Source organism: Platalea leucorodia, assembly GCF_965183815.1.
Source record: "Platalea leucorodia genome assembly, chromosome: 9".
Lineage (NCBI taxonomy): Eukaryota > Metazoa > Chordata > Aves > Pelecaniformes > Threskiornithidae > Platalea > Platalea leucorodia.
Window position 1 is genome coordinate 21199769 of NC_138831.1, and position 24694 is coordinate 21224462.

Genomic DNA, 24694 nt, shown 5'->3' on the forward strand with positions numbered 1-24694 from the left:
TGAACTTTGAATTTAGACTCTTCATTGTAGCATGAGCTTCCAAAACCAAGACAGTAATAGATTTTTTTTTTTCTTAGAATGCAAATGAAAAGCCTGCTAGAGCCCTTTATTTTTTTCCACCTAGCTTTTTAAAAGAGTGGGTACACAGAGTAGCATTGACTTAATCTAACAAGGCCACTGTGCACAGCCTGTACATACATTTTTGGTTTTGTTTGTTTGTTTGTTTTTTCTCCTCATGTTTTTAATGTGTGGTTATAGCCCTAAAATGTAACACACACCATCTCTGTGTTTAGAGGCATTCTAAAGCAAAGAGTGACTTAATGTTCAAGCAGACCGGTTATGTATAGATTGTCAATATGCTTTTCACAATCCTTTATCTGCATAAATCCCGAAATGTATTTATTGGCTTACCCAGAAATTTTGGGGTTCCTTAGAATGATATAATCTCCCAGCAGTCCTTCTGGAAGGGTCACAATGTCAGGATATTTGCCCTGTGAATAAACAGGTTCAAAAGGGTGTAAATTAGGTCAGAGAAGTCAGAGTAGACAAGGTGGTTTCTAGCTAGTGCTTTCCAGTTGCAGTGGATTTTAATATGCTGCCACTTTTAGCTTGCATTTTTAATAATTAAGAGTAATGATACTAATCGTTTAAAATTCTGGCATGCTTTTTAAGTTTTGATGGTTTGATTTTTTTTAGTATCATTCATGTGGTATCAAGAGATATTTAAATTTGGTCACCTCAGAGAAAAAAAAATAGTTATCGTGCACCTGTACAGACAGGCCTTAGAAGTCCTTATGAAACACGTAGGAAACCTTGAAAGAATATTTTTTTAAACTAAGTTCTGTTAATTTGATTTAATAACATGATAACACATCACAGTTTCACAAAAAAAAAAAAACCCAAACCCAAACCAAACCCTCACTAGTACTGTTTTGCTGCTCCTTTTGAGAAAGTGGATCTCTAAGTTCCATACAGTACTTTGAAAGCATAAAGTAATAAAGGCAATGAGATACCAAAATAACCATTATTATCAAAATATCATGGGACAATGGAAAATGGTAAAACATATAAAACTACTGACTACTATTAAACTTCCATGTTACTGGGAATTAGAGCTATTTTCAATTACTACAGTGTGCAAAGATTGATCATTGTTCCATTACTTTGTTAGTGCATCTAGTAATTTAGTCTTCAACGTGTATATCTTGAATTACCTAGGACTCATAACTTTTGCTATAACTATTTTAAAGGCATGTGAAAGAAAAGCAGAATAGTAGCTGTGTATGGATCCTTTAGAAGTTGTGCAGTAAGTAAGGTGACAGGTTACCCAGAGCATGAGGAGGTAGGTGCATATGCATCGAAATACTGAGAAAGAGCACAGTTACTGTATCCTGCAGGCACATGCTATTGCAAAAGAAAGCAGAATCTAGACACGGCCTGTTATTGTGAAGACTTCAACACTGTTACTTGCTTGTACTGTCTTATGTACGGGATACAAAGCTGTGTTCCAAAAATTGCAGTTTATGAAGTGTGAAAAGACTGTCAGCCTAAATCATTCTACAGCACTCACAGGGCAAGTGGTATGTCTTACGGAAAAGGGGCAGGAGAGCTCGTCTTTGAAAAGCACTGGAGAAAATGAGTTAGGTTTTATAGCACTACGCCTCATCTGGGAGACTGAAATTGCTACCAGATGTGACCTTGCTCTGGTTTAGGAATTTATGACAAACTGAAAGGGGTTTGTGCAGAATGCCAAATGACATAAAACACATGGAATTTGCCAGTTTTAATTTCTACAAAGTATCTAGTACTGTATTTACCATGGGGATAAAGACCATGATCTATCCTGGGAACAAAGGCACAGAAGGGGGAACAAAGTGCATGGTAGTTACAGCATGAAAACGTGGCTGATCTAAGGACACTAGCCTAGCAGAACAGGGAACTTTTTTCAGCTTTGCTCCCTGTGGATTTATGCGCCTCTGATGACAAAGCAAAACAAGTTTTTCAGGCTTTCCTTCTCAATAGTGCATGCCTTTGATATTCATTATGTGCCTTCATTTGTCTGGTATCACAGGTCTCGCAGAATCTAGCGTTCTCTTTAGCTCCAGGTTGCAAATACTAGAAATTTAGGATTAGCTTGTATCTGGAGAACTCAAGTCTTAAGTTCCTTGTTTACAAGACATCCCACATATACTATAGCTAAACACTGAGTCATGTTTTGCCTTCATCCACCCGTATTGAGGCCTTTGGGAATCACAAGAGAAAATAGATCAGAGGCATGAGATGAGTTCCAATTTTCAAAGCGCTGTAAAATGCACCCATGACTTGTTTGGGAGTTCCTGTGTAGCTGCCATAGTCAATGCATTTACCCCCAGCTAGTGGGTGGTATTTTATGTTGTACAGAAACCAGAGGTATCTCAAGGAAGTCTCAAAGTGTATAATTTTCTGTTGTATAAAAGCTTCCTTGTACCTGGGAGAGGCCACATTGCTGAGTTTGCACGCAGGAAGCAGTTATTCTGTGCCTTAAATAAATGCCAGGGTTTTGACAATCCATCTGAATGCTGTGAGAATCCAATCTTGTGTGAAATTCACAGTATTTGGGATAAAATCCAGCTTCTTAGCAGGAAAGATCATATTCTACCAATCCACAAAACACACAAAAAGCCAAAACACAAATACCTACATCTCTCTCCAGGCGTGTTACATGCTAAAACTGAAGTCATAACAGTAGCATAAAGTCATAAGGTGTCTGCCCGTCTCACCTAAGGGCGATTCCTTAGAGTGATCATGCGGCAGAAGCACGAAGCTAACCGCACCCAGGATTAAGCGAGCAATGTTAAACACTGACAATTTAAGGAATAAAACCCAAGAAACGCGTCACACGATCTACCTTCCATATTCCACATGTAAAACATAATGTCTGTATCCCACGCGAAGATCTGGCACATAAACGAAAAACCAGGCACATGCTGTGCACAAGCTGCAATAGACCTGACAGAGCTACAATTCCAAATACGCTTTGTGGGTACCAGATTATCATCTCATATTCTCTGCTGTGCAACTTTTCTAAGTTTTCCCCGGCAAAAAGAAAAGCCGAGCAATAACCAGGGTAACAGAATGACCTGATCCACTGAAAGGTCCCTTGGGAAAGTCAGTAACTCCTATGGGATCTCGTAAAGTGAACACCGGGCAACTGAAAGATATCACATCAAGTAGCACGATACCAGATGGGAAAGATCAGCTACAGCTGCTTTAAGCCAAACCTGATTTTAATCAAGAAATGTCTTTCCTCAGATGACTTTGAAATGTCAGCTTATGATCGAAACCAAAAGCCCATGCTATTATTACTTCAGGACGGAAATTGTTTTTCCAGCTCCTTCAGGAGTCCAAGCAGGGAATCTTATGGGAACTTTTATCTAAAACAGAAATAGTCTCAAATCACAGAGGGACGACCATCATGATGGAATACACAGTCTTCCCTTTCTCCCATGACAGATTTTACACATACACACACACAGAGCCATCCAAGTGAATACACTTGGAGTATCTATTTTTAAGCAAAATATATTATTCTTCAGCTGTTTAAAATTGCATTGCAATTTTCTTCATACTAGAACTCTTCTAAGGAAAATGTTTTAAGTTATTCAGCTTAAGAGCCACGATTAAGAATGCAAAGCAAAATTGGCAAGACAGAAGCTATACTAAAAGCAGATAAATTTTCTTCTAACCCACTTACAAAGAAAATACGCTACTCTGCTCTTAGATGGAACAATAGTTCACACTTACTACTAATTTTGAACTTGGCATTCTGTAAGAAGGACTGTATATAAAGAGTGCTAAGCAAGTCATGCTGCTATGAGTCCCTCCACAGGTGTAAGCTACTTCTAAATTTACCAAAGATGCTCCACTTAGGCTCTGATTCAGGGTGATTTATCTGTATGTTTCACTCAGCTAAGGCCACAGTATCATCTGCTGAAGTCATACACATGGTGTTAGCATCAAGGACTTAAATAACAACATCAGCATAACTTCAGTAATTAAAATACAAATTATTTGCAAAAATGATGAAAATTCTAGCTACTGTAGAATACCAATAACTACATGATGAAATTCCGGAAGCATTAAATGATCAAACCCACTGCCACCAGCCTGCTACCCACTGCAAAAATTTAGGTCAATCCCTCAAGCAGCCATCAAGTGGGAAGCCGCCCCGGCATACTGCCCCACGTGCTCCTGATGAGAGTCTGAATTCAGAGTAGCTGTGTTCTCCAACAGCCTCATTCTCTGGTTTTAGCAGCAATCCGATTTTTAAATTACAGCAGTCTAACCCAGATAACAGAAAAGGAATAATTTTACTATTACCGTGATCAAGTCCTACACATACTTAAAACCAGCACTCACCAGGCTACAACATAAAATTAAGTGCAGCAATTACATTTTTTGGAAATTAGTTTGTATTTCCACTTTTACCAAGACTTCTGCTAGCCCAGATAACTACAGTTCCATTTATGAGATTTGGTCTTACAATTTATCTGCCCTTATGCACATTGCTAAAATATTTGGTGCTAAGTTCACCAAGAACTCTTATCCTCAAGTCACAAACTATGTTAATCTGTCATAAATTGAATGTCACATATACATTTTCAATCAATTATCTTTCTAGAAACGTAATTTAAGTTGCTTTGATGAGTTTCATTTTTAGATATGGGACAATACATTTGTTAATGCATTTCAATTAACTAAAATATTTTATCCTCTAAGACAGCTGTCACCAACATGAAAATATTTACACTTTCCTGTATTTTTAAAGCACAGTGGCAAGCCCTAAGTCAATGAAGAACTTCTGCAAGAAATTTAACTTTTCTGGTACCAACATGCACCACAGACTTCAACAGATAAGACAAAACAGTCTGCCAGTACAACGTAACTGAGAAATGAGTAATACCGTATCTAAAAAGAAATGCATCTTATTTTTTCTTCTTTCCTTCCTCTCCACTGCTTGACTGGGCAAGAGCAGCACTGTATAAATTGATGTACACTCAAAATCTGAATACAAGGATGAAAGAAAAACCTGTAATGTAGGCAGATAAAGATGTGTAAGATAGCCATGGTTTTGAGAAGGTTTTATTTCAAACTTGCATTTTGTTGAGACTTCTTCAGAACTGAAAATCAACAGGAAAAGTCTAGAACATTTGCTACACAATGGCAATGTGGGAGTATTTTTAGTAGAATACTGTAAACGCTACCAGTGTCATTAAACATTATGCTCAAAGCCTGAAAAGTCCGAAATTTGACTATGGAAAGCGCCGTATCACAATATTCAATGAAAGACTTCCAGTCTAATGAACTGGAATTGCTGAGTCAGAAAGACAAACTGTTCACAAAGGGAAAATTCCTACAGCAAGACTTATGGTTTTTAATATGCTACATGTTAGATTAGATTTCACTCAAGCTTCATTTAAAGGAGCTTTTAAAAAGTACGTAAAGGAAGAAAGATGGTAATTACAATTTAAATGTATAAGCATAATCAGCAAATCTGTGCTATGTCTCTGTAGGGGTTTGTTTGGTATCTACCAAACAGAAAGCATTATACAAACAGGAAGGATATAAATGTTTAGTTTTTTACAAACAAAGTGTTATGACCACCACACTTACTTAAATTATTCCAGTGTTATAAAGACAATGTCAACTCTGGGCAAACCGAGCACCCTCCACTGCTTTAAATCTGGCCAAATAAACACCAGTCCATTAAATAACTACCCAACATCAACATAAATTATTACATTATTGTTAAATTGACTAGCTTCGTCTGTCAAGATTTGGTTTTGTGTAGGTAAAACTGATGCAAATGTAAACTGACTGAATTTCCTCTTATTTTTCAGAAGCATCTGTTGCACAGGTAACATATAGACTTGTAAAATATCAAAAAATGAATACAGAATGCTATATAACTTACTTTGAGAGCACTACTTAAAATTTACTTTCATGGGATAGACCTCAGAATCTAACTATGTTTATCTTACAGGCTGACGTTTAAATCTTTGTTTCTTCAGCAGCTTAATACTGGAAACAAAGGTCTTTTGAAGCTACTGCAGTGTTTGTAAGGCTTAAACATTTACATTTTGAAAGAAAAAACACTTTATCCCATGCCATGCATTTTTTTTGATTGAAAAAGAAAGTATTCTTTATATGCCATTTCATATTATCTTTGGTATCTTTCTGTGGAAACAAATTCTGTTTTATCTAAAACCTGTATTTGGTATGTAGAGTATTGATTACATTACACTCAACATTTACACATGGACTTTTGCTTTGAAGTATGTAATGAGCCAATGGGACAAGAATCAGAAGATGCAGTGAATCCTCAATGCACTGTTTTTCGCTTGTACAGCCATTTACTCTGTGTATGTACAGGTATGATTCACAGTTTTAAACTACTTTTGTAAGGTTTTTTTTTTTTTTAAATGAATTCCATGACAGCAACAGAGGAACACTTAGAAAGCAATTTATCCAGCATTACACCATTATTGCCTACTGATATTTGGATCAATGCTGTTGCTATTCCCTAACTCAGAGCAATGCAGATCTGGGAACTCCCTAAAAATAAATGTTTTTTTCATTTTAGTTTCTAGAGCACAGAAGTTTATCAGCATCCCAGTTATGGTAGTATCTCATAATAGCATGCTTCGGGAATCAGTGTCCCACTCCTTGATTGATCTGTCTCTGTGTATCATGTGTGTTTGTAACAGATCTTCATAAATTCATAGAATCATTTAGGTTGGAAAAGTCCTTTAAGATCAAGTCCAACTGTTAACCTGCCAAGTCCACCACTGAACCATGTCTCTAAGTGCCACAAAATTGTGCAATTGGAGTAAGAAATACAATACATAATTGCTGAGGTAGCATTCTACAAATAATCTGAATTCATAAGTTCAAGAAAAAAAGCTCTCATTCTAACTTCCCTCTATACTAAAACATATGGAACATTAGAAACACTTAACATAACACAAAATACTTCTGTGTTTCTCAAATGGTAGCAAGCACTGCACAAAACCCACTTGATCAACTCCACCTTTTGCACTCTAGTATAATTTTACGGTAATTCCGCAAGATGCAAATCTCCATTTATTTCCTCTTCTCATGCAGCAATCTATTAATATTTAAAATGTTAAAGATATTTAAAAAACTAATAATGCTGTATAAATTCTATTCACTTTTATACTTGGCTTTAAAGAAGTACGGCTGAGTCCCATAGTTGTTGGATTGACAACACTGATGTTTTGGGGAGGGCTGTGTGTGCTTAAATATTTTCCTATTGGCCATTTGGTCATAATGAGATTCAGACTTGCGTAACAGACATAGAAACACGAGAAAACCTAGCATCAACATAGCCCTGCTTGACTAGATTTATTTTTTTTTCAGGACTAAACCCCAATATCCATGCTAGGAAACAGGTATTACTGAAGCCTCAGCACCAAAGTTCTGTGTCCAAACCAACATGTTGTAATAGCAAGATGCTCAAGTGGGGTGTACTATCAGCTTCTGCATCACCACTTCATATGGCTTTGTGAAGACAAACAAAGAAAGTTTGTGCCTGAAAGATAACAGTGTTGTAACCTAAGGTCAATGACTTAAATTAGAGTAAAATATGTCAATCTTTTCAGGAAACAGAGAGTGCGTTAAACTAAATCTCAGTTAAAGCGTAAAAGTACAAACGTTATTAGCACATCAGAGGTCAACTTTCATCAGATCGTTATCCTATGCTTAGGAAGATGGCAGCATGCCTTTATTTCTGGACAAGTATAAATATCAATTTGAAGCAACTGGGATATGTAATAAATAATAGCTATGAAATAAGTTGTATCTACTACTGTAGGAGAAAAACTTTGACAAAACCTGGTTTTAAGCAATAAAATATGAATTATAGAATTATAAAGAGAAACATTTTATAAATGTGTTCTTGCATGCGATATATTTATTTCATGTCTACACTGAAAACTGTCTAAAATGCTTTGCAAGGGCTAAAATCATAATATCTTCAAGTATTCAAAGAATGAACATTGAAAGTTCAAAGCATAAAGGATCTCAAAAGTCACCATGAAGTTTCTCATTTTGTGCAATTAAAGGAACTGAAACCAAGAAAAGATAATGCACTTTTCCCTTCAACTAAATTACACGGAATAAAAACACTGTATTTGCAAAAATGGATTTATGAAACTTCACCACTTGTAATTATGTCTCAGAATAAACACATCTTCCATCTTCCCATCTAAGTAAACATTTTACGCAAGTGAAAACAGTCCTGCTGGTGATCTGTGTTATGCAAATTACACAAAACTACAAGTGTCTTCAGAACCAAGAACAAGTTGCAAAAAGAAGTGCACAATGAAAAAGTAGTTTTGTCTATGTGGCAGTTGTATTACATCTTACACACTGCTCAGTTCCCTTCTTTTAAAACTAAAACCACAAGCGAAACTACCAACAGCATGTTTCCTTTTAGTAGAGAAAAGAGAGGAAAGGGGAATTTTTGGGGGCAGACTTGAGGAATAACAGTATGAATGTCACCCTGGACAGGGGAAATCTTTGCAGCAAATGTTTACCAAAATTTCCTTACAAGCTGAGGATATGCCTGGTTTCCTCCAGTAGCATACGTACAGCTGGTTACTTGAATGAAAATTGCTCTGCATTCACCTAGTTTCACACTGGGGTTTTTAGCAGACCAGATCTGTAACTCAAGAGTTATAGATCACTTCGCTAAGATTCAATCTTACAACTACCTCTTAAGGTTAAGTCAATGCTCCACACTAGTACCTGAAACTGACTGGAAGAAGTCTTTACTCATCGCCAGCCCCAAACCTGTGTAGCATTAGCAAACTGCCAATGAAGTTTCTTTGCTTTGCTCTTTTTTACTTTTTATCTTCAGTTGATTACGGCTTCTCTTTTTTGGCCCTACTCTATTTCCATTGCTGTTTATTTTCCTTCTTTCACATTTCCATGACATTATTTTTCATGCTTGATTCAACCATGATTCTACAGCACATAATTCAGTTTTTCTGACTGATACCTTTCTGATACACTATTTGCTATGTCACTATTAATTGTATCTTCATAATTGGATCTAGGCTGTACGTCTACAGAAGAACTAAACCAGCATTACCCAGGCACAAGTACACATACTATTGTGTCTCTTACAAAGCATTTCTTTTTAATATTACTTTGTCATATGGTAACCATATGTTTATCTGCAACTTAATTACAGCAGACTGGGAATAAGTTAAGCACATACTAGAGGTTTATTTTTAAAATGTGAGGAAAAATAGAATTAAATGAAAATGAAACCCAGGAAAGAACAGGAAGGGGTACCTAATAAACACTTAGCGAACACATAAGTTGCAGATGTTTTTTCTTTACTTTTTTTCTTGCTGGGAAAGAGACAAGTCTTCTGTCCATTATTTCTCTTTAGAATTGTTGAAGCAAAAGATTTCCACTAGTTCACAAAAAATTATACTCCTGACCAATGATGTGTGCACGTTTACACACCAATGTTTCTAAAAGCAAAAGCACCAACATACTTTATTCCGTATTTGTTTCTATAGTAAATAGGCATATTGGAAATTAGAATACACTTCTCCAGAACAGCTGAAAAGACTTCCAGACTCGCTCGCTCTGCCTTTGGAGACTTCTTATTTCCCCACTGGACACCCTGCACTACCCCTAGGTTCCAAAATGATCTTCACCTATTAATGCTGCTCTCTTAGACACAGACACTGGCAAACCTGAAGATTACAGTGGGCCACAGGCAAGAGGCTAGGAAGGAGTCCAGAAACCAAGAATGCTTCTGCTGCTACCAGATCAACTTCAGCACAATCCCATTAGATACGTCATCTGGAACTGACTGCCTGGATGTTGCATGGCTCACAAAAGCCTGTCCTCCTGGAAACAAGTCTACCAGACCTATTGATCAGTGTAAGAATATAAACAGAACAAATTTGCCATCTGCTACTCAGGGAGAACACATTCCCTATCGTTTACTCCTGTATCAGATATTATTGACTATCTACTTAAACTGAAGAATCATATTCTCTGAAATAGCCTTGGCTTTCTCTTTGCCTTTTTAAGTTTAAATAACCCTAAAATAAATAACTTATTTGTTATTTTATTTAACTTTTAAAATACACTGTCTTAATACTAAGATGGCTGTAGAGCCATCCTCTGCACAGGTATCTGCACAGTTCCAAGTCCAGGACACACTAACTGATTTGTTCTTTGCGGGAGAGCATTAATGCTGCACCTGGGCATTTCTTTTGGTGGAAACCCACAGTAAACCAGTAGAGCTTTGTTGTTCTCTTCCTTCTCCACAAGTTTACTGACATACTAGTTTTCATTATATTGTATTTTGAAACCCCTACCCTACCTCTGCAGTTAAGTATAATTAAACACTTCTTGATGATAAACTTAATATAAGGCATTGTGTGGAAATCAGCAGATATGTCTAATTTAGCAAAAGAGATACTAAGCATCCAAGGACACTACAAGAGACAAAGAAATTATGAAAGGCAAAAGGATGCCATATTACAGAACAGCATGAAGAATCAACAATTTGGGAAGAAATAATCGTGAGCCAATTTTTCAATAATCTGAAGGAAGTAGACTGGAAGAAAGGCATTTTTAGGAGAGAAATTAAGCTAAGTTTGTGCTTTCTTCCATTACAACAGAAGCAAGATACTTTATAGAGCTTTAAATGTTTTTCTGTATAGAAGATGCTGCAAGATTCTCTCCAAGCCGTTTGATGGCTTAGTAAAAGGGACCAGGATTGCATAAAGCAACTTGGATTTGAAATACCACAGAAAAGTTATCAAGTGTGACCCGACTTGCTTTTGTACAGTTTACATTATCAAGCTTGTCCAGACAGCAGATTTTAAACATAATATAAATAAAAGCATCTGAATTTAGTTAATGACGTGGCCCTGAAGCTGTGTTAGTTTTTTTCCAAGTATTCTGATTCATTAAAAAAAAATAAAATCAGAGGACACAACAAAGAACATCTAGTTCATCTAAATAAGCTCAATGTTAGGCATTTATTTTTTTAAAAGCACGATTAAAAAAGTTTCTAGATAAGTAATTCAGCTTATGTTGATCATTTACTGTTATTTCATCTTGACTGTGGATCAGGTAGAAGATAAAAGTGCAGAGTAAAGGAAAAGAGTCAGTCAACTACTGTTAATCAACAAAACTCCATTAATTTCTACAATTAGAAGAACAGCTGCCCATTGGTACAGTAACTGGAGTTCTTTGAGATATGTTATCCCTGTAAAGATAATGTACCTGCCTCAGATGGGAGAATTTTTCCCTTGACTTCATTAGCCAGCAAGTTAGTTCATGTAACCAGCCAGCAATTATCATAAATACACTATACCCAAAACACGTATTACCAATGGTTGTGTGGTATCAACACTTTCATCCCTCCACCAAGTTTTTTTGTACTACAGACTCTGTGGAGAGAAACTCAAAGCAAGAAGGACGGCACACAGTAGAGGACAGAATAAAATAATTTAATAAACTTAAGTTATTATTACTTACTTGTTAACACTGACTGCCAATTAATAGATCAGGTATAGGAAAGGTATTTCGAGTCTTGTTCAAATAAAGCTTAGAGAACTGCCTTTCTGGAAGAGTCTGAAGAGTTATTCGCTTCTATGTGGGCAAACATTTATCTTGCCTGTTAAAGACACATATGTCCATAGACCCACCTGGAACATCTAAAATATCAGTTTTCATTTCTCACCAAGAGACAGAAACTGTTTAAGAGGTCGCTTAGAGCAAACTGTCCAACAGCAGACAGGGTTTTGGTCAATTAGTAGCTATCAAGATATCTGTACAAGCAAATTTGACATCTTAAGAAAGTAGCAGCTGTACTGTAATCTTTACTGGACACCAGTGACAAACATGCAAGCTGTGCTTGCACAAAACCAACAAAAAATGTCTTGCATGACTTGCACTCAAGAATAAAGATATGCTCCTTTTTAGTTCCACAGAGATTTGATATCAGTGGATGAATAACAATGTCCACGGCATAATTCCCACTGCATGAAGTACAACAATCATTATCTAGCCACCATAAGGAACAAATTTTTCCTTAAACATATACAGACATGTACGTAAAATGCATTCTCATATAAACCAGTGCTTATTTTCACAAATACCATTGTATTATTATTATTATTATTATTATTCCTGAGCATCAGAAAAAGGTTTAACATCTGCATTAGGTGACAAGCAAAGCTTTATATAAAAAACATATGCTGTAGATACATTAAAATCTTTTCCACAAAACATCCTCTTTTAATCGTTCTACAAAGCATTACATTTAAGACAGTCTCAACAAAAATTTTCCATTTAGTAGCTTTCATTTGTGTGGTTATTAACAATTATCAGTTGTCTCAAATATTCTGCTTATGTGAAAACAAATATTTACATGAAATACTAACATGCCTGTTGCTATCACCAAGAGCAGGAGCCAGTCCAGTTGAAAAGACCCTGAAAGCTTTAAACCCACTGAATTCCTTTCACGTAATACCCAAATATAGTTCTTTAAATCTGGCTGTCAAAAGCATGACATTTCAGTTTATCAAACACATTCTCAGCATAAACAAGAGTGACACAGGAAATATTCTTGAGAAGACCCCAGCATCTACAAGAAGAGATTTATGGTATACAAAAACATTTAACAATTTATAATTATTGTATGTGTAAGGGTGTAAAGTTGTCAAACCACTGATGATTAATAGGCTCATAAAAATGGTCAATTATCCTCAAACTTTGAGGATACTAAACTACTTTAATAAGAAAGCAGCAAAAACCCAAATAACAAAATGGAAGAAAAAATAAGGAACACCGAAAAACTGTAATGTTATTCACTCTGCAACTCTGTAGTATACCTTAGACTAAATCTCTCAGAACAAGGATGATTTTGACTCAAATATTTGTATACTGCCAAGTACAAAAGAATTTAGGGCAGTCATGAGAATTCTTTAGTGTATCCACTAGGAGAAATCAGATGCAGCTGCCAGGCAAAAACATTCTTCTGCTCCACCTTATTTGGTTTTTAAATGCCAAAGTTGCAGTCACCAGGAATGTACTGTGATGTATGTGTATAAATATTTGTTTTATTGCTAGGTATTGCTACAGTATAAAGAAGTAATAGTAATACTAATACTAGCTGCCAGTGTAATTCATTCACTTTCAACACAATCCTGAGGCATTTTTTTATTTGAATTTAAATGGCTGGCATCGCAGAAACATTTCAAACAACAATAAATTTTGTTCTTGTAAAAGCCCAGTTGAAAGAAAATTAGCTAATATTACAGCTTAACTTTCTCTTTTTTTCTTCTTCTTCAGTTCTTCAAACAATCAGTTTAATTCTCTTATGTTTTTAAAGCTCTAAGGAAGTAATGTAACACAGACATGCATGCATATAAACGTAGTGTATGTTTAAAGCTTTCCTTTTTGCAGTTGTATACTAACAAGATTAGTTCTAACTCAACAACATAAAGCTTTAGAGTAATGCACATTTGCAGTGCGGATACTGGAGCACCAGCCTTTGCCAGAATGTGCTCTTACACTGTTGGATTTGAAGAAGCACAAGAAGCCTTCAAGCCCTTGAGTCCCTGTCTGCACTCATCCCAAATTCCTCCACAAACTCTCCCCGCAGCTACCGACTGTTTTGCACACAGACCAATGGCAAAATGCCACCATTTGGCCTGAGCTACTGGCGACTCCAGACGGAATGATCATGGCTCTAGATCGTGGAATGACTTCAGGACTGTTGGAATTCAGCGTGCTTTGCAAAAGGACTAAGTTAGTAATGCATGGCATAGAGCAATGCATTGCTTTGATTCAAAATGGCATGCTCAGCAATTCCACAATCACTTGAGTTATTAGTGAAGTCAGTTTAGGAAAGTACAGCTGATGTCAGGGGTATTTCTCTTTTTTCTATAGCATTAGCAGCTCAGTGAAAGGGGCCTGCCCTTCAGGCTTTGACCTGATGGCCTCTGCAGATGAACTGCTAATTGCATAAGCATATGATTGATTATTAATTCTCTTAATAAATGCCATAGACTAACTGGGTATTCAAAATTTCAAGTTTCCACACAAAGTAAGAGCAATATTTTAAAAGATTTTATTTTATCACACCATTTCAATATAAGCAAGAGTGCAGATGTTTCCAGCATTCTAATTCAAGCAGCAATTAATGAATCTATAATTATTTGAGGTATATTAACAGGACAAACAACATAAAGTCATATGAGAAGCACCAAAAATCCAATGTTTGATTTTATTGTATGTGCGTAGAGAAAAAGAGGGAGAGAAGCAACAATAACAAAGAGGGAAAAAAGGAATAACGATTAAAAAAAAGGAAAAAAGGGGAAAAGGGGCAAGTACAAGTGAGCAAAGAGTAAGATGAAAAAGTTTGATAGTAATGGACAGGTGAGTAAAAATAGTTCAAGAAAAAAGAAATTAAGGCAACAAACAAACCGAAGATTTTGCATTCCTAGAATTTAAACATGTAGTTATCCCCAGCTCGTATAAAAAGATGAGGATGTAACACTCAAGCTATGTTTCCAAACCCAAGCTGAGTCTTATAGCAGCAACTGTAAGGTATACACAGATAATCTGACTGTTAGGTAGGAAAAATTTGAGAAGAAAGGCAAGCACTATAATGTTATTTAAAAAGTAGTTCTGGATTACTTCAATATTCATTTTTTCCCCTGTAGAAAGACCTCTGGATGACTCTTCCAAAACACACTGCAAACTAACATTTGAGGCCTCCAGCATATTCTTCATCTTTGGCTTTTTCTATTTTTTCCCCTCTCTGTTTTGGAATCAGCTCTTGTATTAGCATTTACTTGCAGCTGCCCTAGCCAGTGCAGAAGTAGCACTGTCTAGACTATGTACATATTTATGCCTCTTAAAAATAATTAAAATGATAGCTCTACAGCTCTTATAACTCCAAAATCACATTTCTCATTTCTAATATATCCTGTTGCCCTATGAATTCAGAATTACTGTTTTTCTAACAATTCAATCCTCATTAACTCATAGGATCTTTCCTGCTAACTTCTGAGACAAAGATGTCATAACATTCAGTTACCAAAGTACTCCCTGTGAATGTACCTTATAAAATCTCCCAACTCTGAAACAAAACCAGCAAACGCTTCTGACAATCAGTTTATTCCCTCTTGTACAACACACATTGTGTAATACAAGTAAAGGCCATGAAATATAGAAAAAGTAGCAAATAAAGACTTAGATATCAATGCTTGCTCCAAAATATAGTATAAAAATGACACACAAATAGTCCTTCTGTCTTCCCAACTGCTTTAATAACCAATGTAGTATGTAGGGGGGGGGGGGGGGGGAAGCATTTTCCAATGAGTTAGTCACACAGTTGAAATACTGTATCTTTTCATTTATTTTCACCACTACTGTTAGTCATGCTAACTTTCTTTAAGCTACTGGTAAAAACTGAGTACAGGATGAAATTACATCTTCATTTTGTTACGTAGATATACTTTGGTGACAGTAATTGCCATTTCTTCCCATTTATCTATCTTGATTATTGAAAATTTATGTTCATGCATGCTTGCAGAACAAAACAAATGCTACCCTTATTCTAATACTTTGTAAAGCTGTACTGGTGGGAACAGGCTTACAGTGCATTATCATCTAGAACATGCTAGGACATTACAGTAGATGGATGCATGAAATTAGTGTTAAAAGCACCAGTTCTTTGATGCAGGTGAATACTTACTCCATTTACGAATTGTTTTTCATCCCATAAAAACAAGGTACAGATGCTAATGACAATAATTTCATTTTACAGCCCGGAAGATAGAAAAAACATTTTACTTATTTAATTCAATTACATGAGAAAAACAGGTTTTGTCTTGGCTGAGAGTTGCTGCTCTAATCACTAGGCAGAGGTAGCTCTGCTCAGTCTTCCCCTCACTGAATTATGAGTAAAAAAAATAAAGAAACCTTTTCAAGATTTTAGATGGTTTAGAATTACTTAAAAAAATATTTAATACTAATCTTAGGTTAACAGTACTTTATAGGACACAGTGTCTGAAGAAATTTACACTTTACAGTGTAACTGGAAAAAAAAAAATCAAAATCAAACAGCCTGCACCCCCAACAACTCTCAAACTCTCTGAAGGTATGGTTAAAAAACCCCTTACAATTTCAAATTATGACACTACTCAAAGAGCTGCTAAACTGATAACTCTTGTGCTAAACTATGGTTTGCTTTAATCAAAGCTTTTTAATACTTGTTAATTAAAAAATAACTTATACTACATTGCACGTTGCTGCCTTGCTTTATGGCACAGCTTTGAGTTAGCTTTAGTGAACTCAATCTTTTAAAAATTCACTCATAAAAGGAAAAAGGGCAATTAAAGCATTTCAGACACTTAAGCAGTTAAAAACAACACGAGTTATCTTGCAACTGATGTGCTTGTAAATGGATTATGAATAAAGCAGTACAGAAGTAGTAAAATGTTTTAAAGTAGAAAATGAGCAAGTAATAAAGAGGAAATAAGTTCATCACACTCAGACCTGCTGCAAACATTTTTGAGTATACTCCAATCTGCCACTGAAATAATAAAAAAATGTTACTATAAACAAACATTATGCATACATAATGTCCCCAAATATGGTCCATATAGTCTCAAATTCTTATTAGTCCACTTTCTACATCCTAGTACTTTCTTACTTGTCAATTAAGAAGCTACAGCATTACTTTACACAACTTTCATTGTAACTTCTGTAGAAGTATGACATTTACCAATGCATCACTTTACAGACTCATTTCTGATCATCCATTTTTTCCATCCATTTTAGTTGTATTCATTTCAGTTGGGCTTATGGATGCTCAGCCACAACATTAGGTAGCCACTCTCTTGAACTGACTCTGTGTTAAAACTGTTAGATTAAAATCAGCTGACAAAACACTGCCTCAGTAATTGGCTTTCTTTTTTCCTCAAAATGTTTGCCTATACAGCAATAGGTCTGATTAACAGATACATATGGATTAGACCTAGTACAGCAAATTGGAGTACCAGTAATAGTGATGCCATAACAGCACACCCTTCTTTGGTGGCCTGCCTACTTGAGTAGCTCAGACGGGTTGGAACTGCCTGTGCTGTCACTATTGATGTTTCAGCTAGCCAGTTAAAGCTAATACGGACACGTCAACACACTCCGCAATGACATCTCTGCAAGTTATGCATAGCCACGATGCTGTAAACTCTATCTGGTATCATTTAAGTGAAGCTCATACAACGGAAATATTTTGATAAGAAACTGTGAAATGATGTTTTCTTTCATTCAAAATCCCAAAGTACTGCTGAAAGGTAAGAATGCCACACACTCTCTACAGCTATATCTCTATATTATTTTTTTATTAAAAAAACCAAACTGCTAAAACCCAAAGCCAATCTGAAAACAAATTTGCCAGGTTAAAACACATAAAAACAAAGGGCTACCAGAAAGAGCATTAATTTCACTGAAAAAAATCACATACAATTACTCTGAACTGTTCTCTTAAAATCATTGTACATATTTTGACACTCCACTCTTTAGCTGAAATAAAGGGCTCTTCACATATAGAATATCCATTAACTGGTTCCTTCCTAACTCATTAGTTTTACTCTACAGTAACTGCATTAATATAAACAGAATTACTTATAATTTAAACCTGTATGTGATGGAGTAAAATCTCACTTCATCCTAGTAAATACAGTAGATAATGTACCTTTGTTCCACATCTGGTATATCATAATCAGGCAATCATTATTCTTTGAAACAAATGATTTGCAAAAACTTTTTTACTCTCATATTCATGACATTTGGACAACAGTGCCATATTAAAATTACAAGTAGTAAAATAACAAGGCAGGATAACATCAGTTTGAATTGGTCTGCTATGTGTGGAATATGTTGCCATGGTTTTCAAAAGTCTTTAGACTAAGCAGAAGCTGAGGAAAACAGTTAAATTCCACACACACATCAGAAAAATTATATCAATAAAAAGCACTTTACTTGAAGCAAAATTCCAAGTAAACAAGCCTCAAAGATTTTTATAAAATTTAACAATTTTTGAAAAAGCAAAGAATACTTATCCATACCATCCATCCAGTAATATAGGTTGGAACTAACTGGTTAGACAGGTTGTGGCTAATGTTTACAAGGAAAATTTGAAAATCTCTTGAGCAATTCAGGTCTCAGTGTATAAGGTCAGTACAGAGTGGCCCTGTGTCAATGGGGACCTTTAAATGCTACCTAAATGGAAACGATTACAGGGCATCCCATTTCCCAGGTCTGGGATGAAGCTGGAAGACAGGCACAGTTCTGTACAGAGTACAGATCATTCCAAGAAAGAAGTGAAGATAAATATAATAAAATAAAACCGCTGAGTCATTAAAAACTATTTAAGAGCATATAGGATGATTCAAACCAAATTCCCTTCGACTTCACTGGGAAATGGTATCTTATTTCTTGTTTAGGGTAAAAAAAAGAGCTTTTTTCAGTCAGTTAGTTACCTCTCAGGTTATTTCTGTATGGACATGCATTGTTTTAAAGTATGGTTTCATAAAACAAGTAACCAGGGCAGCTTAAGCTATTCCCATCCTCCCTGCTTTCCTTCATTCCTCTCCACCAGCTAGCTACTGACCCCTCATCTCTGCCAGCAGAACTGCTTGGGTGGCTATGCTGTGTGTCAGACCAGAAAGCAAAACGTATGAAAAAACGTCATTAGTTCTCTCAATATGACTAATAGCACAGCCACAAAACCAGTAGCGGGATAACAATCTGGAGACAGCACGCCCCAGCACTCAGACGGGAATGCATAATACTGCCACTGAAGATTTCATCTTCTCGCATGGCTATTTCACTCAAACAGCTGCTGCACAGTGAGCAAGCAGGATGAAAGAACAGCTTAAGTGCTTCTCAAAACACTTGAGCATTAAAGCTGGCTAAAGGCAAATACTCCTAGGTCAAAAACTGCTCAACATCCATACAGAACTGGTCTCTAAGCAGTAGTGCCAAAAGACAAAATACCTTTATGAAGAAAGAAATTCTGGGTAAGAACAATGACTGATAGCTCTATGAAAGTTAGGCTTGTTTGAGCCGCCATCCAGACATGGTGAGTTTTTGGATATGGCATTAACAGAAAACTTTTGATGTTCCTGCTACTGCAATTAAACAATATTTCAGTTCCAAAGTGGTTGATTTTTAGCCAGATTGCCATTTTCCAAAAGAACTAACTGTTGGTTTTGAAACAAAAAGCCCCATGCTGTGCAAGCATTTAGACACAGGATAGCACAAGACCTAAACTAGGTTTGCAGGCTCAGTAGATAGGACATGTTGACACGACAGTAATTACCAATTAAGAGGGACCCCCCTCATGCTGTCTCACCAGTCCCCTCCTCAGCTGCAAACTTCTCCTCATTATCTTTGTATCATAAAAAGAAAACTCGGTGTTTCAGAAATAACTCTACTTCTTCTTCAGCCACTTGGTGAGTCCTCCATTTCACAAAGGAAAGGGAATGTAAAGGATTTACTGCGAAGAATAGAAATTACAATAAGAAGGTAAACTGGCAAAGTCTTTCTGAGCTCTGGAAAAAACCCAAACACCACTAATGTTCTGCTTTCACAAGACATGTTTATACATGACACAAACAGTTACCCAGAATACCATATCCTGCTGAAACTGATGATTTTTGTTGGTTTTAGTATTTCCCTTGTGTCAAGATGACATGGAGGGAATTGTGCTGGAGTTTCAGGAAATATGCAACTCCCATTTTGCACAAGTTTGGCCACAAATGCTAGTCAGATCATAAAGCAAACATAAATAATCACTTCATGAGGTGTCTTCAAATGGTACTCAATCCTGAATTTTGTGCGCTGTGGAATTATAAATCTCTAGAATTGTGATAATCATAAAAATACCAATATGGTATTAAAAATAAAATTTAAAAATTAGATATGTGTACATACACACACACACACACACATATATATCCTTGCCATTATTCCCCCTCAAATTCTCACTGGTAGCACACCACAGAATTGCTGTACAAGTAATTTTTGCCATTGTCCACTAATTCACCCAAACAAACCATTTGGTTCCGCTGTTTGTAATGGGGAAAATATGAAACAACAGGCAAAGACAACTAATTTTCAGATTTAAAAGGAAACCACAAGCAAACTTTATTTTACTTAGTGTCTTCTTGTACCAGCTGCCAACAAATCCTTCTTTTTGACTAAAAAGCTTCAAAGTATTTGTGTCCTCAGTTTACATCTCCTTCCTGAGACAGTCTCTCAGTGGAGAGGCATCTTGTTACTAATCTCTACTTACTATTAAACCCAACAAATGTGAAAACATCTCAGGCAACAAACAAAAGTGATATAAGAAGCAAGCCACAGCAACCCAACAATGTCTACCAGATGAAATTTAAAACCAACATTTTTATCTGTAAGATCAAGTATTAATTTTCTTATTTCACATCTGATACAATTTAAGATGGCAACAGTATACAAAAGTTTATAAAAAATTGCAGTCAGTTTTTAGAGAAGTATACAGTGTTCTATATGGACACATTTATTTGCCATTTTGCCTACAAATGGAAAGTACAACCAAGCACGACCAACTAAATGGAAAGCAAATCATTGCTTTGAACAGGGCAAACAAATAGGGAAAGCTCATTAGAATAATTATATATTCTTATTTTTAATGAATTCTAAACAATATTTTCAGTATTTACACACAAAGTTATACTAATTTTCTATATTTAAAATACAGACATTTTCTATATGTTAATTTTAGTCCAATCTTTATTTAAACAGTTTAAGAGAAACATTGTCTCTTTGGCCTGGGTATGATGTGCATGCCTATTGAAGAAAATGGAACTGTATATAAGAAGCAATGGTAGGACATGAATGAAAGCCTATAGGAGCCTTACATCTGTCTGCTAAAAACTTAGCGACCGTTTAGGTTGCTATGACCCTCAAAACCCTCTTCTGAACCATTCTGAATTTTTCATACTTTAAAGGAGAAAATGATCTTTAGGAAAGAAATAAACAGAGAAAATCTCTCAGGGGATATTTCTGAGCAACCAGAACTGAAAAGAGAATTTTAAATTTATCAGAATGATACTAGTAATGTGATGGGGTTTCCTCAGAACAGAAAAGCTTACAATGTCTGAAAATATTACAGCAATGTCTTTGATACAGATTTATGTTCCCATAGTTAAACGGGCACTTGCTGAAATTAAGATCCAAGACTACGAACTGACAGGAATGCAAAAATATTTGTATAAATATTCTTCAGTTTATACAAAGTTTGAGTACAGCAGAAATTAGAGATAATATTATGTGAACTATGGCAAAGGAAAAAAAATTAAATTACTCCACCTTTTGTATTTATGCTGCAAAATATGATGATCTTAGAAAAAGTTTAGAAACCTCAAAATTATATTGATGAATAACAATACTCAATACTGACACATGAGAAAACCAAACCCCAAACCAAGATCATTGTTTAAACACACAAAAGACACGCTCAGTTGCTAAGATGAATATTTTGGAAAAATAAAAGTCAGCAAATAACTGAAATATAATCGCCCAATATACAGGGAAGTGTCAACATTTGAACCTGAAAAAAGAAGTGAATAGTATTTGAAAGGAAAGACAGGAGGACAGTGAAAAATCTTACACATTTACTTACAATGGCCAGGGTTTAAAAGTTGTATTTATTCAAGCTAGGTGGACAACTTACTTTGGAACACCACAGAGAACAGGCTCTAGACACTGAAATAATCAAAATTCTACTAAATTTCTTCACTGATGGACATAGTTAGAGGCAGGACGTGAAACACCTGCCTCAGATTTCAGGTAGCTGCTGAAGGAAGGGTTTACAAATTACTTCCATCTGTCTGTTCACTGGCATTTTAGATACAAAGTGAGAAAAACATATCTCAAACTAAAAATGATGCTGTGGGATTGAATGGAAACATAACCAACAGTCATTGAGTTGTGGCAATAATTAGTGTGTTGAGAAAGTTGATACTAATGAATATTAATATTTTATATATTCCGTTCACTTCAATGAAGAACTGGAATTGGGATGCAGTTACAGTTGAAAAGCAAGCTTTTTAATGTAAATACATCCTAGCTACCTACATTTCATATTGCAAATTTAGGTTTATTCCCACCTAAAGAAGTACTCAATGCTTTTTGCAATGTATTGCTAATGTTTTTAAATATGCGAGAAAATCTGTTTTTAATGTCTCTTAAGGTTTCCCAGCAACATTTTTTCCTTGTCCTACATTTTTTTCCTCAAGGATATTGGTAACCGCTGATTACAAAAAGGAATGCAGTAACTGCTATAGGTTTTAGAAATGCAGTGTACTGCCAGTCCCAAATTCCCCATCTCATGTTTTGTGCTGACTTTAACAGTTATAAATTTTTCTCCCCCCATTGCTATTTTTTCCAACTATAAACTTGTGTGTTATATTTAAAAGAAAAAAAAAAAAAAAAACCAAACAACCCACATCAGTAATTTCAATGTTTAGGATTCCATCTTTGTCTTTGGTCAAAATCAGCAAGCAACTGCAAAGATTCATCATGACAACTAAGAGTAAAGCAATTTAAAAAATTAATTTCATTCTTTTATTTCATGGAAAGGTTAAAAAAATGCTGCTGTAATTTTCAATACTGTCTCTTTTATTTCAAATTCCTGAACAAAACAGAAAAAGCCTTAAATTCCTGAATGTGGATGTGTTTTTTGACTCACATAAATAGTATTTTCATCAGTGTTTTAGGAATAAATTAAATAATGGATCCAACTTCAACATAGCCCTTCTCTAAATAACAGTAAAACAGGAGGCATAAAGAAATGTGTATTAACGATAATGTGAGAAAAAGCTATTAAAAATAAGGATGACTGTGGAACATTTCAAGCTACAGAATGTACCAGTTCTCAGCACCAGGTGAGACATGGTAACAGGTGATAGTGTACAGAGGTTTTTTTCTCCACCCCCAGATAAGGAAACTGATAAACTGTATGCTAAGGCATGCATGCATGGGGCTACTGCTCACCTGTGGCACAACCAGGAAGATACCATGAAGGATTTCAGGACACTACAGATAACAAAAGGAGAATACTGTATATGCAGGTGGCCCACCCTGACCTGTTGTGCCACTAATCAGACTGCAACATGAAAAGGCAGAATATTGCAGAATTAAAAAGGGGGGAGGGCTAGTATCAAGTTTTCCCTTGATGCTCAAGTGAAAAATGACAGGACAGTCATAATTACTAAATAAAGGTAGAAAGTCTGCAAAACTGGGTCAATAGGGAAGCTATAAACCTTGGCAGGCTATGTATTTTGAAGTGGCTGAGATAAGAACTTGTGAGGGGAAAAGGGGAGGAAAAGAAATAAAGGAATATAAGGTGAAGCAAATAATGTGATCAGGGCTGTTCAGGGGCACCCTAGGATGCAGCCCTGCACCTGATCATAAAGCCTGGAGAAGAAGAGTAAATCTGTTTATGTTCTGGTCATACTTGTTTCTGACTTCCTTCTGTGGTCAGAAGGACTTGGAATACTCTCTCTGGCATTGATGAAGAACTACCAGAATGGGTGGATAGGGCATCCTGAAATCCCAACACTGTACAAAGGTGGAGGACCAAAAGATGAAACGTGGCATGAGTACCATTCTAGATTCAAGTGCCTAATAGTGCCCTAATAATGTTTTCACTTTTGTTTTCTAATATTTTCCTAATAATTACTAATGTTGTATATGCTTCTTTGGCTGGTGCTGAGCATTGAGCTGATATTTTCGTTTGCAAGCCCTGTTTAAAGACCAGTATGGAAGACAATAACACTAAGGCAGTCATGTCACCTTTGGAGGTGCTTCACCTAAGGTTTAGCCAGTGACAGTAAGGAGAGGATTTCCTAAGATTCAAGGGGCCAGTGCCACTTGCCTTGTCAGGATATCTTGGAGGGCATGCCCTACAAGCTAAAACCTCACTGGGTCTACTGCAGGTATCTATGATGACTGGCACCTTCATTATGATTTGAAGAAAAACGCTCAGGAGCTTAAGATATGACACATAGGTGACAAAAGGATGCCTTCAGTAAAGGTGCTGCAATCTGGAAGACAATAAAAACCTATGTAAAAAGAAACACAAATGAACAAAGTGTCCTAACAAAACAAGGAGATTGAGAGGAACTGAAATGGTGACAGACATGCTACCTATAGCATGACATACCCAGCAAGGAAGGATAGGTCACGGTCTGCATAGATATCGTAAGAAAAAAACTTCACTTTCATCCAGTAATAGATATGCCTAGTCATGCAGAAGATGTGGACTTTCCAACATTTGTATATGATATTTCTCACAATCAATTTATACTTGCAGAAAGCAGAACATTTCACAGCTTGATGTCTTGCAAGGAACATCATGTTGTTTCTTTAACACTGTTCAACAAGACATCAACATGCAGCACAAGATACACATAAATCATTACCTAAATACAGACATATGTAAAATACTCTCAGATAATTCTGAAATAACTTTAAAATAAAAAAAGAGATGGAGACTCATGTTACAAATAATAGTCTTTTTTTAATGTTTTGG

The 24694-nt window shown here is 35.9% G+C and overlaps 1 protein-coding gene across 2 annotated transcripts in view; it reads right to left on the reverse strand.

Moving 5' to 3' along the window:
- CENPP (centromere protein P) overlaps positions 1-24694 on the reverse strand; it is a 164143-nt gene that overhangs the window by 12753 nt on the left and 126696 nt on the right. For both annotated transcript variants that reach the window (XM_082322687.1, XM_082322686.1), the window contains one exon: positions 412-491. In XM_082322687.1, the coding sequence (XP_082178813.1) occupies positions 412-491 (80 nt within the window). The remainder of the gene's footprint in view (positions 1-411; positions 492-24694) is intronic.